This window comes from Vicugna pacos, chromosome 1 (genome assembly GCF_048564905.1).
Source record: "Vicugna pacos chromosome 1, VicPac4, whole genome shotgun sequence".
Classification (NCBI taxonomy): domain Eukaryota; kingdom Metazoa; phylum Chordata; class Mammalia; order Artiodactyla; family Camelidae; genus Vicugna; species Vicugna pacos.
In genome coordinates, this window is record NC_132987.1 from 66845921 (window position 1) to 66865215 (window position 19295).

The following is a 19295-nucleotide window of genomic DNA, read 5'->3' on the forward strand; positions in this document are numbered from 1 at the left end:
AAGTCTAACATACTTCTAATTGGAAATCTGGAGGAGAAAGAAAATATAGTTGAGCAGTATTTTAAATATAATAACCAAGGATTTTCCAGAATAGATTAATCCAATACTTAGATTCTGGGAGCCTGTTAAATCCCAAAAGTTAAAAAAACAAACAAACCAAAATCCTCATCTAGAAACATCATTAACAGCAAAATGCTCATTGGCTATTTCTTAGTCACATGCTATGCTTGACTGCAAGAAGGGAAAAGAAATGTAGTCTGTTCATTAGATTACAGATGGCTACGTATTTTTTGCTTCTTTTCCCGTTGAGAGGAGGAGACAGTGAGATGAATGAGGTTTCTCGTTTGTACTTATGGACTCCAGTTTGTCTTGCAGGTTCCAGTTTGTCCTCATGCTTCCCCATTTCACATCCATGCTTTCTTCCCAACTGTTGGCTCTGCTGACCTGCAGGGACAGACATCAGACCTGCCACCAGAAGCAGAGGTAAAAATCAGTCTTCACCAGATTCCACAACTTTATAACTAATACTTGTAATAGATCTCTTGTTCTGTATCATTCATACAGTTCAGCCTTCCTGATCAAACCCTAATTGATAGTGTTTTGGATGGCCACACGGCTAGGTAAAATTTTGGAATTTTGTTACTATGCAAGAAGATGTGAATAGCTGGTATTAGGGGTCAACTATTAGTGGTCTTTGCCACATGCAATTTCCAAGGGAGGAGACTATAAAGAGTTTTTCATAGTCCCCACTCATTTCACTTTATGTTACTTTTTTGGCCCTTGTGGGCACAGAGGGGTTTAAATGTAAAGAAATTAATATAAAATGTTAATAGCTGGGGAGACATGGTAAGATTGAAATGCTTTGGTTAGCTGAATTATGCTAAAGTGCTTCCAGCTTCTTCTTTTTTGTCGTTCCTGACCTCTCTTTCTCTTGCGCCCTGCATTGAATCCATAAGCAATCTACTTTCAATACAGATGCACAATTCGATAATTTTCACCATTTCCACTGCTACTAAAAGCCACCAATATTTATTTAGTGGAGGATGGCAATAGTCTTATAACTCATTGCCTTCTTTATGCTTTTGCTCCTTTACATTTCTTCTTATTTTTTTTTTTTGTTTTCACATAAGATCCAGGGTCATCTTTTTACATATGTTGATACATGTTTTTTTTTTTCTTTCCTAACTCTTCAACTGTTTTCTGGTGTCCAAGAAACAAAAGTCAAACACTATGGCTTGTAATGCTGTGCATGATCTGGACCTTTCCTATCTCTCATGTCGTCTTACACCAATTTCTCCCACCATACTCTAGCATGTTGGCCTCATTTAAGTTTTCAGAATTCTCCAAGGTCCTTTAAAACCCAGGTCCTTCACCCATACTGGTCCTCTGCCTGGAATGCTCTTTCTCCTCCAATTTCCTACAATTAACTTACACTAACCCTTCAGGTTTCAGTTACTTCATCATAGAAGCCTTTCCTGATGAGTTCCTCTGGTGTATGCACTCACGTGTATGACACTAAACTTCTTTCCTAGCATGTAATGGAAAACTGCTTTAAGTCTATGTATATATCCTTCTTTGTAACACACAACATACATTTTTTCCACGACTTATCTCTGTGGAGTGTATCTACATGTTTGTGTTTTCCCACAAAATCTGTATCATACTTTCTATTAAATCTGTCAGGCCACTTTGTTTGCCGATGTATCAGATATGAACAATTTTGCTGTATTTCGAAATTAACTGCTTATAGGCCTAGCTCCAAGTTTCCACCCCTTAGCCCTTCTAAGGCAAAAGAGATACACACCACCTATATACAGCATCTCAATTCTGCCACAGAACACCCTGAGACACAGAGGGAGTAGCTGAAAGGAGTGAGATGTGCTCTGACCTGAAACAGACCAAGAGGGACATGAAACAAGATGGAGGGGCTGAGGGACCACAGGTGGGCAATTTCTGGCTGTGCTGTGAATAGTATTTAGACAGAGAAAGTGATATATAATTTTAAAAAAGAAAAACCTAAAACATAAAGTAGAGAGGGAGAATAACACACAACAGCCGGGGACAAACGAATTACAGATAATAAATTTTGCTCCCACTGATTGCTTCTCATTAGGTTTCAAACCCTGTGCCAATGCCTGTAAGTGCATGCTTTTATGGGACCTCCACTGATATGTAAGGTAGGAACATTATCACCACTTTGCTGATGAGATCTTTGAAGCTCACAGAGTTGAAGTGAGTTGGGACTAGCTCTGTTTACTTTGACATTACAAAAACAAGTTTAGAGAAATGGAAGGAATAAAAAAAGATGAGAATCAGAGATGGTCAAAGGGAAAAAGTAGTGGGAAGTGGGGATGGGATATAACAAAAGCTCAATCAGCATTAACCACAAAAGAAAAGACTGACAAATCAGGCAACATAAATATATCAAGAGTGTGGTCTCAGCAGCAGACTAGCTGCAGTCATCTCCGGGGGAAGCTCTAGAGCACAGATGTGCAGTTCTGGCAGAGGCCTGGTCCTGGCAGGAAGGACTGGTGGTCATGGTAACTAAGGGAAGACTTAGATAGCTCCCATTTACCCCATGGCAAGTCCTCAGAGAAAGGAGCAGTTGTGAGTTATCAGCCAACTCCTAGAAAAGCTAGGGATGATGGGGGGAGCGTATAGCTCAGTGGTGGAGCGCATGCTTAGCATACACAAGGTCCTGGGCTCAATCCCCAGTACCTCCATCAAAAATAAAAAGGATATAAAAATAAAATAAATAAATAAAAAGGAAAAGTTGGGGATTGGATAAAATTGCAATGAAAGGGATCTGGGCAGGGCATCAGCAGTATACACTATAAATATCTGTTTATAAAAAAGATCATTAAAAGAGTGCACAGTGAGATTTCTAATTCTGGGGAGATGAAATACATATACTTTCCCCTATTCCTTTTACTAAGTACAAAGAAAAGCCATGAATATTATATAAACAAACATAGAAAGACTGTGAAAGGTGGAGTGAAGGCAGACCAACTAAGGACCTGTGCACCACCACCTGCCTCCTGCCTTTCACCCCTGCAAATTCACTATTGTGAGTTTCCTATTTTGCTTTATTGGTTGTTTTGTTTTGTTTTGTTTTGCCTTATATATCCCAGTGTGGACACTAGAAAAGCCAGCAACTGGGAAATTGCCAATAGGCAGAGACAAAAAAAAAGCACCCAGAGAACCCTGCTATTCCTGTCAAAGGACCAGGAAGGGGGCAGCCAAGCAAGACAGGAGACTTTTAGATGATCTGCACTCTACAAAAACACTACCTCCCCCCCAGCCAGCAAAACTGAGTGAAAAGCCCAAACTTACACCTTTGCCACTATAAGGAGGCATTTTGTTGGGCTGCACCTTACAGGCCTGCAAGTCCTGTGCTAGCCCAGCCTCAAGACCAAAGAAAAGAGCCCACAGACATCAGTGGTTTAATGGAAGGGGACTTTTACCTTTCTGAAGCAAGGCCCTGGAACCACACCCCACTGTGTGCAGTAGATGGCAGGCAGGACATGGCAGTACTCTTCACTACTGGTGGGGAGAGGGAAGTTACCAGTTGTAGAGGGAATCGATGTCATATTGGCTCATCAGTCACTAGGGAAACCAGCAGAGGGGCACACCCTTCACCGCCCCTTTGATAACCTATTGTAGTGGAGATAGTTCTGATCTACAGATTAGAACAACCATTAGCTGGGGCCAGGGACAAGTATGTAGGCATTCACTGATTAGGCTCCATGATTAACAGGGAAGGTCAGCCAGGAGAGTAGTGTGGATGAGGCAGGGACTGGTTGAGAAGGGGTTCAGACAGCAAGAGAACCTTGGGTGGCCTGATTATACACATTCTCTCCCATTTTTTTTCACCTGGGAGGTGTCATAGAAGGCTAGGTGGGGAGCCAGGACTTTCATCCTTGCTGGGGGGTAATGAGCACCTCTTCCCCTTCATGTGTCAGTTAAGACCAGTGGGGAAGCCTAGAGTTCCAATACCATCTGGGAATAATGAGGTGTTTCTCCCCTGCATTTAGTGGGTAGTATTGTTGCAGTGTTTCAGGTTCTTGTTCTGTCCCAGAAAGGATTCAGAGACAAGATGTGCTGGTTAAAAAAAGTAAAGTGAGGACTTACTAAAGGATGGATAGTACACTCTCAAGGGGAGAGCTGGCAGGCTCAGGTGAGCAGCTGCCCTGTGTTTCTTTGGCAAGTTAATTACATAGGGTGTAAAAATGTTTGGGCAGAATATTCATTGGGGAGGGAAGGGTTTGGAGTTGTATTCCCTGATTATCATCCCAACTCCACCTTCCCAAAAGGAGGAGGGATTTTTGTCTTTATTTAGTCTGGATCTGAAGTGTCATGGCATAGGTGCATGATGGGTACTTCTGATCTGCAAGGCTAATTTTATTGAAATGAGGGCATAATGAGCAAAAGGTTACAGTCGAACACTGGAAATTCCTGCCTTTTCTCACCTTTCCTTGTTTGTCTCCAGGCCACTCATCACCCCCAAGGGTCTGATTCCTTATCAGCCCAAAGGTTTCTGCTTTTCTTTCTCTGACCAGGGACCCCTGGTGCTTATATGATGTGTGGTTTCGTGCATTTGGCTTGTGACCCTCCTTTCTGCCCAATTCCTGCCTTTGGTCTGTGTCCCCCTTTCTCTGCTCATATCTAGCTATCTGCCTGCTCTAACGTTATCAGATGAAGCTTACTTGAGAGTGAGGACTTTTGTGACTTCTCAGTAGTAACAAGCCCCTGACCCCCCCTCAAAAGGTGTCAGTGGAAGCTACGTGAAGAGCTATAATGAGGTATCCCTCGCCTTCCAGCCAGGGTGGGATCAACAAGGGTCTAGTAGCAAACCTAAATTTCCACCCCCACCCACTGAAATGAGATCCTTCCTCTCTTTTCCCCTCCACCTTCTGTCCCACTCCCCCACCACCTACATACACAGCATGTCAAGGGATGCTGAGTGTACAACCTGAACTTCCACCCCAACCTGAGATTAATAAGGTGGTGCCCCCCACATCCATCAGATTGGTGTCAGAGGAGGACTGCTAAAACACAGGATTTAAATAAGATCCTGAGTCTTACAGTGTACAAAATGTCCAGGTTTCCAGTGAAAACCATTTGTCACACCAAGAACCAGGGAGATCTCATACTAAGTGAGACAATTAACAAATGCCAAGGAAGCGATGACACACATATCAAATTGTCTGACAAGAATTTTAAAGCAACCACCGTAAAATGTTTTCAACAATTACAAGTACTCTTGACACAAAAAATATAAAGCTCAGTAAAGAAATAGGAAGCCTCAAGAAAAGAAATAAAGATATAAAGAAGAATCAAATAAAAATTTTAGAACTAAAAAATATGATGACCAAAAGAAAAAAACTCAGTGGATAGGATCAATAGCAAAATGGAGAGGACAGAAGGAAGAATCTGTGAACTTGAACTGTAGAAAGTACCCAATCTCAACAACAAAGGGGAAAATGCCTGGGAAAAAATGAACAGAAACTTAGGGACACATGGCCAAAGAAAGATCTAATGTTTGTGTCATTGGAGTCCCAGAGGTAGAGAGTAAGAGGGAAGGCTGAAAAATGTTTTTTAAAATGACTAAAAATTTCCAAAATTTGGCAAAAAAATCATAAACATACAGATTGAAAAAACTGAGCAAACCTCAAATGTGTTAAATCTAGAGAAATTCTTATCAAGACACATGATAGTCTTTTGAAAACTAAAGACAAAGTCTTAATAGCAGTCAGAGAGAAATGACATGGTACTGATTGGGAAAAAAGCAATCCAAATGACTGTGTATTTCTCATCAGACACCAGGAGGAAAGTAGAGGAAGGTAACAAAGCATTTTTCAAGTGCTCAAAGTTAACCCAGAATTTTGTATCTATTGAAAATATTTTCAGATCTGAAGTGGAATCTATGACACCCTCAGATGAAAGAAAACTAAGAGAATTTGTCACCAAAAGACCTACCTTAAAAGAATGGCTAAAGGAAGCTCTCTAAACAAAAAGGAAGTAATAGAAGAAGGATCCATGGAACAACAAGAAGGAAGAAAGAACACAGAAAGATAAAAATATGGGTAAATACAATAGATTTTCTTTCTCTTCCTGAGTTTTCTAAATTGATGGTTAAAGCAAAAATTATAATACACTTCAGTGTAGTTCTCAATGAATACACAGAAAATATTGAACACAATAACACAGTTATAAATGGGGGAGAGTAAATGGATATAAAGCAAGTCTACAATTCACTCAATATGTCAAGATCCATTGACTTTGATTATATATATAATACATATATTTATATACATATGTAAAGTGATTACTGTGAGAAATCAGTTTAAAAAGCTATGCAAAGAGATGTGCTCAAAAATTGTAGGTCAGTTAAAACAGAATTCTGAAAAATATTCTAGCAATCCGTAGGAAGGCAAGTAAAAGAAAACTGAAAAACAAACATAAAACATGCTGACATCCTCATTTCAGGCTTCCAGTCTCCAGAACTATGAGAAAATATTTTGTTGTCTATAAGTCACCAAGTCTATGGTATTTTGTTACAGCAGCCTGAATAACTAAAATACCTACACTTCAGCTATATGTCTTCTTGCCTTAGAAACTGGTCCAATCCAAGTCACACCCTCTAGAAATTTTCCTATGTGTTCTGAGTCTGGAAGATAATGAGATACTCATGACACTATTGAACCAAGAGAAACACTCTTGCTTTGCCCTTGCACGTGAAGTGATACAAGAGAGGAGACTCTGTAAGTCCTTGCCGTCAGGGTTGTCACTGACATAACCCAGGATTTGCATGCCACCAAAGGGGCAGTGAAGATGTGATCTTTTAAATTGGTCCCATTTTAGTAAGAAATGAGGTAGAATCCTGATATGCATTTATTTACCAATTTGTATGCAAAAGATTGTCTAATATATAATAAAAATTACACTTAAGGACACCAATGAGTCACTTTAATGCCATTTTATTAACATGAGAACTACAGGTAAGAGTAAAGTTCCCCCTACGATAAAAGAATTCTTTCCATGTAGGATTCTGAGCGTATTAAAAATAAAATTTTACATTATATTATGCGTGCTATCATAATAGTGACTAAACCTAAATAGAAAGGGAAGGGGAGAAAAGCAATTAAAGTGAAAATGAGGAGAGAGAATTAGGGAAAGAGACAATGAGAAAATGCAAAAAGAAGACAGGAGCACAAATTCACCCTTGACTAGACCTGCGTCCTCAACCCTACATCAAAGCAGCTGGCTATAAGCAAATCCTCCACACATTTTTCCTATTTGTTGCTGCTGATTTGGGGAAGATTTTGTCTAAATAAGAAGAGGGGTAGAATTGATGGGATCAAAGAAAAAAAGTAACATCTAGAGAAATCCTCAGAATCCATAAGAGCTGCTCTAAAAACCATGCAATCAAAGACCCCAGTGGCAGCCCCGGAGTGCTTGCTTAGATGTGCTCTGACCCCCACCCCAAACCAAGCAGGAGATTGTTGCCCCAGAGCTCCTTTTGGTAACTTTTCCCTGGCAAAGTACTCACTCCTTTCCCCATCTAATCAAAGTCTATTTCTACTGTAAAACAGATACATAAGATTCCCAGGCTTAGTGCTTATCTGTCTTCCTCACAGTGCCTGCTTGGTGTTTATTACACAGGCAGTCAGCAGGTATTGCCATGTGAGAAGTGGGAGAACAATCTACATTGGAATTTGGAAGTTACAGGTTTGTGTTTTTACATACTCAATTAACTTAGTCTCATTCAGGCATTCACTGTTTAGTTTTACCACCTTTACATTGGCTTTCTGATGTTTTAACCTAGACCTCTGTAGGTATTTTGATTTTGCTTCCATTCCCATCCATGTAAGCTATTTCTACTAATTCTTTGGGTCAGTGTGGAGAAATAAGTCTTTTTTCAGATTTCCTTATTAATTTCAGCCTCTTATTAAAACTTTCTCACTGAAGCCACCTGAATTCAAGTCCACCTTCCTTGGATTACACCAGTTGTTCTCAATTCCAGCAGCATTGTAGGAACACCTAGGGAGCTTTTAAGAGATATCAGTGCCTAGAATCTATACACACCAATTTCGTCAGCATCTCTAGGAGTAGGATAATATTTTTAGAGTTCCTCAGAGTTCCCCAGGGGATTCTTATGTGAAGCCACTAGACTAAACAGTTGAGAACCACTGAACTTCGAACACAAAATCCTCTTAATTGGCAGCTCCTTTATTCTGAGCACATTAGACTCAGTCAGCACCACTTGTATCCCACACTGCTGATCGAGTACATTTTCCAGCTGTTTCTTTTTTTGCGAATCACTTCCACTCATGTGAGAAGTACACATTTTTTTTGTTTATTGCTTTTTTCTTCTAGTTTCATGGAGATATAATTGACATACAGCACTATATGCTTCAAGTGTACAGCATAATGATTTGACTTACATCTATCATGAAATAATTATCATAGTAAGTTCAGTAAACATCCATTATCTCAAATAAATACAAAATTAGAGGAATAGAAAAAATTTTTTTTCTTGTCATGAGGACTCTAAGGATTTACTCTTTTAACAATTTTCATATATAACATAGAGCAGTGTTAATTATAATTATCATAATATACATTACACCCCTGAGAAGCACAAAATTTATTCAGTCTCAGTAGATTGTTTTAGGCAGTTCACAAATTTGGTTTGTGTAAATTTCATTTTTTCTTATAACTTCTGCAATTTCAAGGGATAAACTGCTCTTCATTATTTGTGCAAACTTACTAAAATAATCAGATGACATCTTTTTTTTTCCTTTTTATTGAAGTATAGTCAGTTTACAATGTGTTAATTTCTGGTATACAGCATAGTGATTCAGTTATACATAAATATATATTTCTTTTCACATTCTTTTTCATTCTAGGCTATTACAAGGTAATGAATATAGTTCCTTGTGCTATACAGTAGAACCTAACTGTTTCAGATGACATCTTTGAATGTACATTAATTGTTGTTGAGTTTCCTTTACTTCTGTGTTCAGCAATATTAGGCCAAACAAAAAACCACTTCTAGCACAGTACATTTTCCTTAAAATTCTGGATGTTATATAAAAAATACATCTTTTAAAATTCATGATAAACTGGTAAAATCAGAGAATTTATTGTCAGACAGAAATGTCAAATAATCAAAGGATTAAGTAAAGGAGTAAGTGAAGCATTAGAACCAAAGTTTTCCATAGTGATGTATGCTGATCTCTGGTGGTCTAGAGTGTGGATTTTAATGGATTATATGTTCTGGGGAATGGGAATCTGGGGTTCCTAGCAGAATGGGAGATAAGCTCTAAAATCCCCTGTATAGGGGGAAGGTATAGCTCAGTGGTAGAGTCTGTGCTTAGCATGGACGAGGTCCTGGGTTCAATCCCCTGGACCTCCATTAGAATGAATAAATAAACCTAATTACTACCCTCCTTAAATCCCCTCTATAATGCCAAAACCCAAAAGGGTAGCCCCTGCAATAAGTAAAGCAGAGAAATCTCTGATCTGAAGATTGAGATGGTGAGTATGGAAGCTGTCCAAATCTGGCTCTGGGTGTCTAACATCACTCTACTTTCAATATTGTATTTTAAAGAAAAGCCAACCCAGAGACTATGTTTAAAATAGGCCAGGGGAGGGGGCCAGGGTATAGCTCAGTGGTAGAGTGCATGCTTAGCATGCATGAGGTAATGGGTTCAATCCCCAGTACCTCTATTAAATTAAAAAAATAATAAATAAATACATAAACCAAATTACCTCCCCCCCCAGACACACAAACAAAAAAACCAACCAAACAAAAAATAAATAAGTAAAATAGGTCACAGTTTGTACATCTCCCAGATAACTAGCAAAACTACGTGTGAAAATTTTTTCAAGGTCTTCAATGGAGACCTCCAAGAATTACAACAGATATAATTCCAAGGAACTCAAGTTCAGACACAAAAAACAGGTGGGAAATACTTCAGGTGTATTAGCATTAATTATTATGGTAACTATTAGCATAAAATATTAAATATTTTTGAGAAGTAATCTTTTCTTTCCTATTTTCTAAGAGTTTTTTAAATTAGAAATTTATATTGAATGTTTGAAATAAACTGTAAATTTTAAATTATTTTCTAGTCTTTTTAGTAGGATGACACAAACCATTTCTTTCAATTTCTCCCTAATTATTTTTCTCACTTTCTCTCTTCACTTAATAAAAATAGAATAACTTTATGACAGATATTTCTTTAGCTTATTCTTTTCCCATTAAAATGCTGGATTTATATTGGGAGCAATATTAGAATATTTATATATCATTTTCTCTGAATAGTACTTCTTATGTTGGGGTACTGTTCTAAGCACTTTACACAAATTGACAACTTAGTGCTCATAATAACCAAATAGGTTGTTACTATTATTACTTTCATCATGTAGATGAGGAAAAGGATGAACAAAGGGTTAAGCAAGATCACACAGCTAGTAAGTCTTCAAAACCAGACTGACTGGCTTTAGAGCTGCACTCTTGACCCTCCTGCTACACTGCATCTCATAAAGTCCTTCCATGACTACAGGCTAAAATATCCCTTTTATTTCTTTAAGAGCGGTCTGTTCTTTTCTGCCTGAGCATTAGTACAACTTAAAATTATCAATTAATTAACTAGTTTAATGTCTGTCTCCTTCTTTAGGCTCTTTCTCTTTGATAGCCAGAGCCATTTCATGCCATTTCCCTGCCATACACCCAGTGCCTAGCACACAGTAGATTCTCAATAAATAGTCAAATGACTGCATAAAAGGTAACTAAGAAAAGTGATTCCTTCATGGAGTAATGTCTCCATCTTGTGGAATTTTAGAACATTGTTCAAAAAATTTTTTTAACAAGGTAGATTTTCACAGGAGAGTTGATTCTCCTGTTTCCCAGACTTCATAGTTTCTTTTTTGGACTGGTCCTTTTGAGATTTTTAGTTGTATAGAAAAGCACCACCTCTTCAGGGCAGGCCTCTAGCTTACTAGATTTGCTTGGTGAAACGAATTGTGCAACTAGGTAATAAACCGGCATCCGTTTAAATCCAGAATTCATTTCATTCTCCCTTGCCAAAAGATAGAGCACAGATCCATTAATGAGCTCTTGGCTCAGAATGATCACTCAGGCACATCCAGAACCCCTTCTAAGTAGCCTTTTACTACGGAGAGGTGTATCGGCCAGCAGTCCCCAAGACTCCATCACATGTTCTTCACAGTGTATGATGGCTCAAGTAGAATTTGGGTACAAAAACAGACTCTGCCCTATCATCATACACCAGGAGAGTAAATTACGCTTCATTTGAAATCCTAAATTTTACTTGTATAATATTTTGCACATATATCCTGTAGTAATTGTTTTAAAAATACCAATATGTTAAAAACAGCTCCTTCTCTAATCTACTATCGGAAGCTCACTTTATGAAGTTAGCATTACCTTGCTATTCAAACCAGAAATGGACAAAAAGAAAAGGAAAAATCTTAAGCCAGTCTGATTATAATTGGATATTACATATGCTGAGTCTGTTTTATTCCCCCTTTTATTTTAGGTCCAACTCTGGTTCTCTTACACTAACCAATAATTAAAGTGGGAGGCCGGAGGTCTGAGACACCAGAGAGCCGCTCCTTCCCCACGACTCTATGGTCCTCGGGTTACTCTCGCCACTGAGAACTCTGTGGTTCCGGGGCGGGCTGGGAGGCGGGAGTTTGAAAACTGTGGCGGGAAGATGGCGGCCGCATCTGTCAGCAGGCCCGTTTTCTCCAGAACAGGAGGACCCTGGGACTGTATCTTTCCCTGAAGAGCCGAGAAGATTTCGCGATGAATCTAACGCGCTGGAGTGGGAAACGGCGACGTTCAGCATCGGGCTCAGACTCCTTTTCGGGGAGCGGCGGTGACAGCAGTGACAACCTCCTGCTCCCCTCGGGGCCGGTGCTCAGCCCGCCCCCGGGCCTGGGACGCAGCCTGAAGGACCGCGGCCGCCGGCCAGCTAGAGCTGCAGGTACTCCCAGGCGCTCCGTGGGCGGCGGGCGAGGCGGGCAGCTCAGCCCGGCCGCTTGTCGGGGTGTGCCTGCACCGCGCGGGGCTGGCTCGCTCGCATGACCATTCGGCTTCTACTCCCCTTCTCGGTTTGTGACTCGGGTCTGGTGCGGCAGGTCACTTTCCGTTGACAGGGAAGAGCTTTCAGCCCGTATTCAGCGACCGCCTGGTACTAATATTAAAGGAGTTTCTGGGGCTTTCGACCTTAATTTACAGAAACAATGTACTAGTTAGGCAAATCGCATCACCTGTAGGGGATTTACTTCTAATAGTGCCCAGTACTCCTTATGTTGATTGTGCTTTCTGTCAGGATGTACTTTAAATAAACCTCTTTCCAACATAAATGGATTCCAAAACACAGTGGAAAACTAGTTACTGAAGTCTTAACATTGGCACTAAATTCGACTATCAATTCCTTTTTTTTTTCCTAAAAGGGGAATGCAAGCAGATATTTCCTGATGACCACACAGACAGGCTGCTATTAGCAAACTGGGGACTTCCTACAGCGGTTCTGGAGAAATATCACAGTTTTGGTGTACAAAAGATGTTTGAATGGCAGGCAGAGTGCCTTTTGCTTGGACGAGTCCTGGAAGGGAAGAATTTAGTCTATTCAGGTATTCAAATGTGTGCAGATTTAGTTCCCTACTATTTTTAAGGCATTATAAATGTAAAGAATATTGAAGTAAAGTAGGTGAGACAGTGCTTTGTAACTAGAGAAAGTCTTAAAATAGATGAAGAGTTTCATCATATGTATACTTTTTTTTTAAGAATTAGGTAAAAATTCCTTTAATGAAGTTGCATAATTCTAGCTTTCACAAATCAAAAGAATTCAATTTTAGTTTTTGCATTGTCCAAGAAAGAATTGTCAGTATTATCTCACTGACTTCTTTAATGATAAAATATTCTCAAAGAAGTTCTGTTAATATTGTTAGGAAAAGTTTTCAATGGTTCCAGTCATTCTAAATGCCATCAGATATATACTTATGTAAATTCCATTCAGGCAGGGGGAAGGCAAAAACCTGACAATTTAAAGAGAGCTACGTGCCAGCCATTCTTCTCAACAAACAAATGTCTCAGGGTGAGTGTGCAGTGGAAGATGTAAATCTGCTCTACCCCTAGTTGATCTCAGTTGCTTTTCAGTGTGTGAATATTGTATATTATATGCTTATAAATTGACCAGTTTATACAGAATTGTATACACAAAACCATATGTAATATACTTGTAAAAGATTTATATGGGCTTTCAAGGGCAACTTTGACATATAAGTTTTAACCATCTGTGCTCAGTATACTGATTTTAGAGTCTAATCACTTGGTAAGATGCACTTCCTTTGTATCAGTTTTTCCTGAAATTGTGAGTCATCCAGATATTTCATTATGGGTACCAGTAAGAATTAGAGAATTCACTATCAGCTGATGTAAGTTCAGGCTGTTTGCTGGTTGTGTAATCTGACAAATTATTTGGGAGAGAGAGAGAGGAGTGGGAGAGGAAAGAGAAGGGAGACAGAAGGGAAGGAGTGGGGGTGGGGGGAGAGAGAAAAAAGAGTGAGCTTAGAAAAGTTTTTTGGCCCACAGGAAATACTCAGTAAATGCTAACTAGTGGCATTTAGTGGCAGTGGTAGAATGGCCTGACGAGTTCAGTTGCTTAAACAAAAACTTGGGTGTCATTCATAAATCTGGTCACCAACTCACAGTAAATAATCAGCCAAGTCCAGTGTCTGTTACTTCAAATATCTTGATTCTGGCTACTGCTCTCTCTTAGGTCCATTACCTAGTTTACTGTTATCTTTCTTCTAGATGATGCAATAGCTTTTTAACAAGTTTATCTTTTCTCTCTGCTTCTACTTTGCTTCCGCAACCAAAGTGGCCTCTATAAAGTACAAATATGATTTCGTCCCTCCTGTTCATAAAACTCACTAGTCACTCTACATTGCTTTCAGGATAAATTCTAAACTCCTTGCATGGTGGAATTATAAACCTCTACTTCATGTGGCACTTTCATATCTCTTTTTTTCAGTCCTCCACTTGTACTTTATATTTCATACTTAATTAAGTACTCACTATCATCTGAATATACCAGGCTTCCCTCTAGGCCTTTGCATATGCTGTTTCTTCTGTTTGGCATATCTTTCTTCTTCCCTTCTTAAAACTTCTGTTTCCTTTTCATAAACTTCCTTCCAGCTCTTCTCCCTCAACTTCTATCATAGCTCCTATCACAGTATCTTAAAGCTGTTTAACTCCTTCCTCTAATCAGGGCTTTTAACCACTTAGTACTTAAAGGAAAGGATCCTTAGGTATAAGCTAGGTACTCAATAATATTCATCATTTATTGATGATGAAAAGATTTAACACTCTGTTTTGAGTGCGAGATTATTTAGAAAGTTGGTTTAAAGTCAGGGGCTTTTCAGGGTATAAAGGTTTCAGATGCTAGTTGGGGCCTTAATGATAGGTTAGTATTAGGCTATGTAATTACTGGATATGATCTAAAACATTTATTAATGCAGTGTATCAGATATTACATATTTTTGTGATAACCTTGTGGAATAACATGTTTTAGCTCCTACAAGTGCTGGGAAGACTCTTGTTGCTGAACTACTTATTTTGAAGCGGGTATTGGAAATGCGGAAGAAAGCTCTATTTATTTTACCTTTTGTCTCTGTGGCAAAAGAGAAGAAATACTATCTCCAGGTAATGTTCTTGTACTAAGTTTAATGGTGGAAGGCCTATTATTGGCAGCTTTGGCTTTACTCATTTGAAATAGAATTGTAAAAGCAAATGGAAAATAAAGTTTCATTTATTGCATCTCAATGTAGCTTTAACAGCTGACTATTTATGAGGAGAAAGTTTTCTATTACCACATAAAGGAGAAAGGATCATCAAATAAGGAGTAATTGGTGAAAACTGTATAAAAATTTATAAAACTTTTCCTTAGGAAATAGGGAGAATACTTTAATTAGCATATAAACGTGCAAATTAATAGTCAACATCTTAACTGAGTAGTAGGACCAGACTGAAGCATGGAAAGGATGTGTGTTTAAGGAAACATATCCCATCCTAATTGAGAGCCATTTGAAAATGTTCGAGGATGAAGAATAAGATCCATCGGTGCTTATGTAAAGCTCCAGGCTTGTGGTCTGTTCTGTTCTCCTGCAAAAGTGAATAATAAGAGTTCATGTTTGTATGATACTCACTGGTCTTTAGGACATTTTTACCAATGTAATATTTCATTAAATAGAATAAATTCTGATTCCTGCAGTGAAAAAATGTGCTTTTGGAATGGCAAGATTATTGTACTGGAAGTCTAAAGAATCTGAGTTCTAGTCCCAGTTTTGCCACCAACTTTGTCTTCGGGCCAGATACATAATCTACTGGGCCTCAAATTTTTCATTGGTAAAATAAAACTATGGGGTTAACTATGGGTTAACTCAGTAAGCATCCAGAAACGTTTTATTGAATGAACAGCTCTAAAATTCAGTGGTTCTATAAATCTTTTTAATAGTTATTTCAGAGGCCAAAGAGCCAACAAAGCTGGTCCTACATAGTAACATCCTTTCAACTTAAAGCAAAGTAACAAAATGATGAAAGGATCCTTTTTATTGAGAATGTATGTTAGTTAAAACTGAAGTTAAAAAAAATTAACATCAAAGCCCCACTGCATTTGATTTTTGAAAATCTTTCTTCTGTTCTATAAAAAACTAATCTTTAGTGGGATAAGAATATTTCCCTCATGAAGGATAAATTTGTTTCTGAAAGTGTTATATTAATGTTAAAGAGCTAGTTCTTGCTGGTTTATTAGATTAAAAATGTTAGTGCTTAAGGTAGTTTTTCTCTAATTTTAATTCTATAAAGAGCTGTTAGAACTCATTTGATTAAGTATGCTATTGGGAATAACTAACAGTAATCTGATAAGTGTCTTTGTATACTTATGTCTATGTTCTGGGATGGAACCAATTTAAAATTCATGATTTTCAAGTGTTTTTACCTGTATTATTCCTTTTACTCAATTCAGAGTCTGTTTCAGGAAGTAGGAATAAAAGTGGATGGTTATATGGGCAGTACCTCTCCAACAAGGCCTTTCTCTTCTTTGGATATTGCTGTCTGCACAATTGAGAGAGCGAATGGTCTGATCAATCACCTCATAGAGGAAAATAAGATGGATCTATTAGGTGAGCAACTTAGAAAATAAGCGTATACTTTCTCTTGCTATTTTTTGATAGAATGGAGTGGCGCTGTTGTGATTTCAGTATGTCTCATGTTTTATTCTGTTGTCTGTCATCTACTTCTGGAGGTGAGAATTGGCATCTGTAAAAAAAGTTTTACGTCTTACTGATGTTATTGACTCTACTTCCTTGTGTTTTTGCACTTTACAAAACATAGAGGATATCTATATCGCTTGAGCCCTCAAGTCATTTCTTATTGCTTCTTTCCTGTCTAAAGTTTACCAGGAATAGAAGGAAGCATCTGCCATCTCTGCAATTAGTGTATGTATGTATTTATTATCATATTCTGATAGTGGATCTAGATTAGGCTTGGACCCAGAGGCTGTTGTTCAGTAGGGAAATGGTAGGGACTACAGAAACTGGCACTGTATCTGAGCTTGGAATTTTTCTATCTTAATCCTTTTTTTTTTTAATCACTTAGGAAAGCCTACTATGTAGAGGTAGCAACAGGAAGAGAATAACCATTGTGGCAGCAATAGAAGCTGCAAGAATATCAGTTAGCTACTCATTATGTTCCTGGTAAACTTAAACGGTAAAGGTAAGGTAGGGGTGGGGATTGAAATCAAAGCTTAATAAGACATGGGCCCTGCTCTGTAAAGCTTGGAGAGAGAAGTCACATTCATCAGTTTGTATCAGAATTTTCACATTAAATGTTGTATCAGATGAAGTGTTAACAGCCAGTATACCTAGCGCAGTACCTGCCACACTAGGTAACTATATTTTTTTGAATGAATGAATGTTGAAATAACTCATCATACACTATGATTTGAAAATAGCTTACTGATGAGGAAAAGGAGCATCAATTATCATTAGGAAAAGTCTGAAAGAGCTTGATTTTTGTAGAGGGAACATGAGTACACATGGAAACTATGATGTTATGAAAGTGTTTAAAGAAGGCATTGGTTGTTTTAATAAAAAAAAAAGGCTTGGTTGATAATAAATGTTCAGTAATTCTTAAGCATTATTCCAAGTGCATAGACTGGTTTAATTCTCCAAGTAGGGGAGAAGGGAATTATGCTCACACTTATGTTTTATAATAGAGTGAGTCACTAGCCTACCATAATCAAGCAAAAACATCCCTTAAAATAATTTCTTTTTTCTTAATCTGAAGCTGTTTTTCTAAGCAACTTGCTAACATTAGTATGGTTGCTTTGGCTATTTTCCTCACAGAAAAGTCAACTCACTGAATAATTGTCATAGATGTCTTTGATTCTCATTGTATGTGTATTTCTACAAGGTTGCCAATTAAGAAGTGCCAGAGTAATGAGAGGCAGAGTTTGCTAATCATTGGTTTTTAGATCCAGAATACATTGTAGTAAGACCACTTGATACTTGAAATATCTTGGAAAATAATTGTCCATTAAGTGGAATCTAATTTTTGTTTTATGGTTAGAAATTTATGTCATCTGCAATGTATTAGAATGACAGCTACATACTGTATAAGATATAAGGTACTGAGTCTTTTAAAATTCTTCTTGGAATTGTGAAATTTTGTGAAACTTAGTATTTGGAAAATCTCTTTAGGAATGGTGGTTGTGGATGAATTGCATATGCTGGGAGACTCTCACCGAGGGTATCTGCTGGAACTTTTGCTGACCAAGATTTGCTATATTGCTCAGAAATCAGCATCTTGGTGAGTACCTGAAATAACTAAGTTCCTGAGATTCCAGATGTTGTTGAAGAAGTGTTTTTCAACAGTGCATAGTAAGTAGGAGTTAAATTAAAAGAGAGTAATACTTATGTAGAATAAACTCATGTACAGCAGTTCATTTTTGTTCCAAAAGAAGTACTTAAGACTGAGAGTGATTTTAGATTATTTTGAAAGCATTCTTAAATTTCTGACTGCTCACCACTTTTATGATAGGATTTTTAAAATCCAATTTTTCTATTTGTCAGATATATACACATCTTATTTAAGCACTCAAAGCTAAATATGAAAAGTAGCATTTCTTTATCCTCTACTTTGTAGAGGCAACTATTTGCAGCTCTTATGGCTTTTTAAAAAATGTATTTACAGTGATATCTCTAAATACAGCTCCTTGAGTTTTTAGTTTCACACATTATATATTGACTTCTTACTATGAAAGATGATCTAGCTCTTTTTTATATTCTTTCCTCACCCCACCCAATCTCTTCCTCCACACCACCAATCTCTGTCTTCTCATTATCTTCCCATTCTCCAAATATAGCTATGTCCTAATTTTGCTTAAATCAGTATTCAAGGTTACACTATTATAACTATGTAAATGCCATGGAATATATTATGATTAATTTTACTTTCTAAATAACTTTAGAATCATTTTCTCTGAAATTAATAAGTATCTTTTTTGTTTGGTGGCTTGGTTTTCTATGAAATTATCACTGATTTATCCCCAGCCTCTTCCCCACTTGTATAAATCTACCCAATATGTTCCAACGCATTTACTATTCTACCAAATTCATTTTCTTGAAGAAGTTTATCTTAAAGTTTTCTGAGTTGTTCTAATTTAGAAAGGTGGTTAATCTATATATGTGCTGCACAACAGTTATCTTGGGATCTCTTTCTATCATTATCATTCCCATTGCTTTTTGCTTGAGTCAGAGCCCACTTTTTTGTGATCACATGTCTTTTTCTTCATTTACCTCCTCATTTTAGTGGTGATATCTTCCAGGAAATTCCACTTTATTTCAATGTACAGGCTATTATGGGTATACTTTTTTTTGAAAATTAGCATGTCTAAAAATGCCACATAGTTATTTCATAGATTTTTCAGGTATAAGAGTCAAGATTTTAAGTGTTTTTCTTTCAGTTTTCAAGATATTATTTCATTTTTCTTGTTATTGTTGAGAAATTCAATGCCATGCTGATCCTTCATCCTTTGTATACATTTACAGGTTTTTCTCTGGGAGTTTTTAGGAGCTCTTTTTCTTCCTCACAAAATCTGAAATGCAGCTAGAGTTGTTTTTAAAGGGAAATTGATAGTATAAAGTGTATATATTATTAAACAAAAGAGATTGAAAAATTAATGACTTACCCA

General features: G+C 37.7%; 1 protein-coding gene across 4 annotated transcripts in view; it reads left to right on the forward strand.

Moving 5' to 3' along the window:
• Positions 1–11718: 11718 nt before the first annotated feature.
• POLQ (DNA polymerase theta) overlaps positions 11719–19295 on the forward strand; it is a 94624-nt gene continuing 87047 nt past the window's right edge. For 3 of the 4 annotated variants that reach the window (XR_012074154.1, XR_012074156.1, XM_072964211.1), the window contains exon 1: positions 17815–17911. Coding sequence is in view for 2 of the 4 variants with exons in the window: in XM_072964211.1 (XP_072820312.1) it covers positions 17829–17911 (83 nt within the window). In the remaining 2 variants the exon portion in view is untranslated. Of the gene's footprint in view, positions 12021–12492; positions 12673–14615; positions 14747–16067; positions 16225–17802; positions 17912–19295 lie in introns of those variants that run through there. The other variant, XM_072964227.1, reaches the window with a different exon arrangement.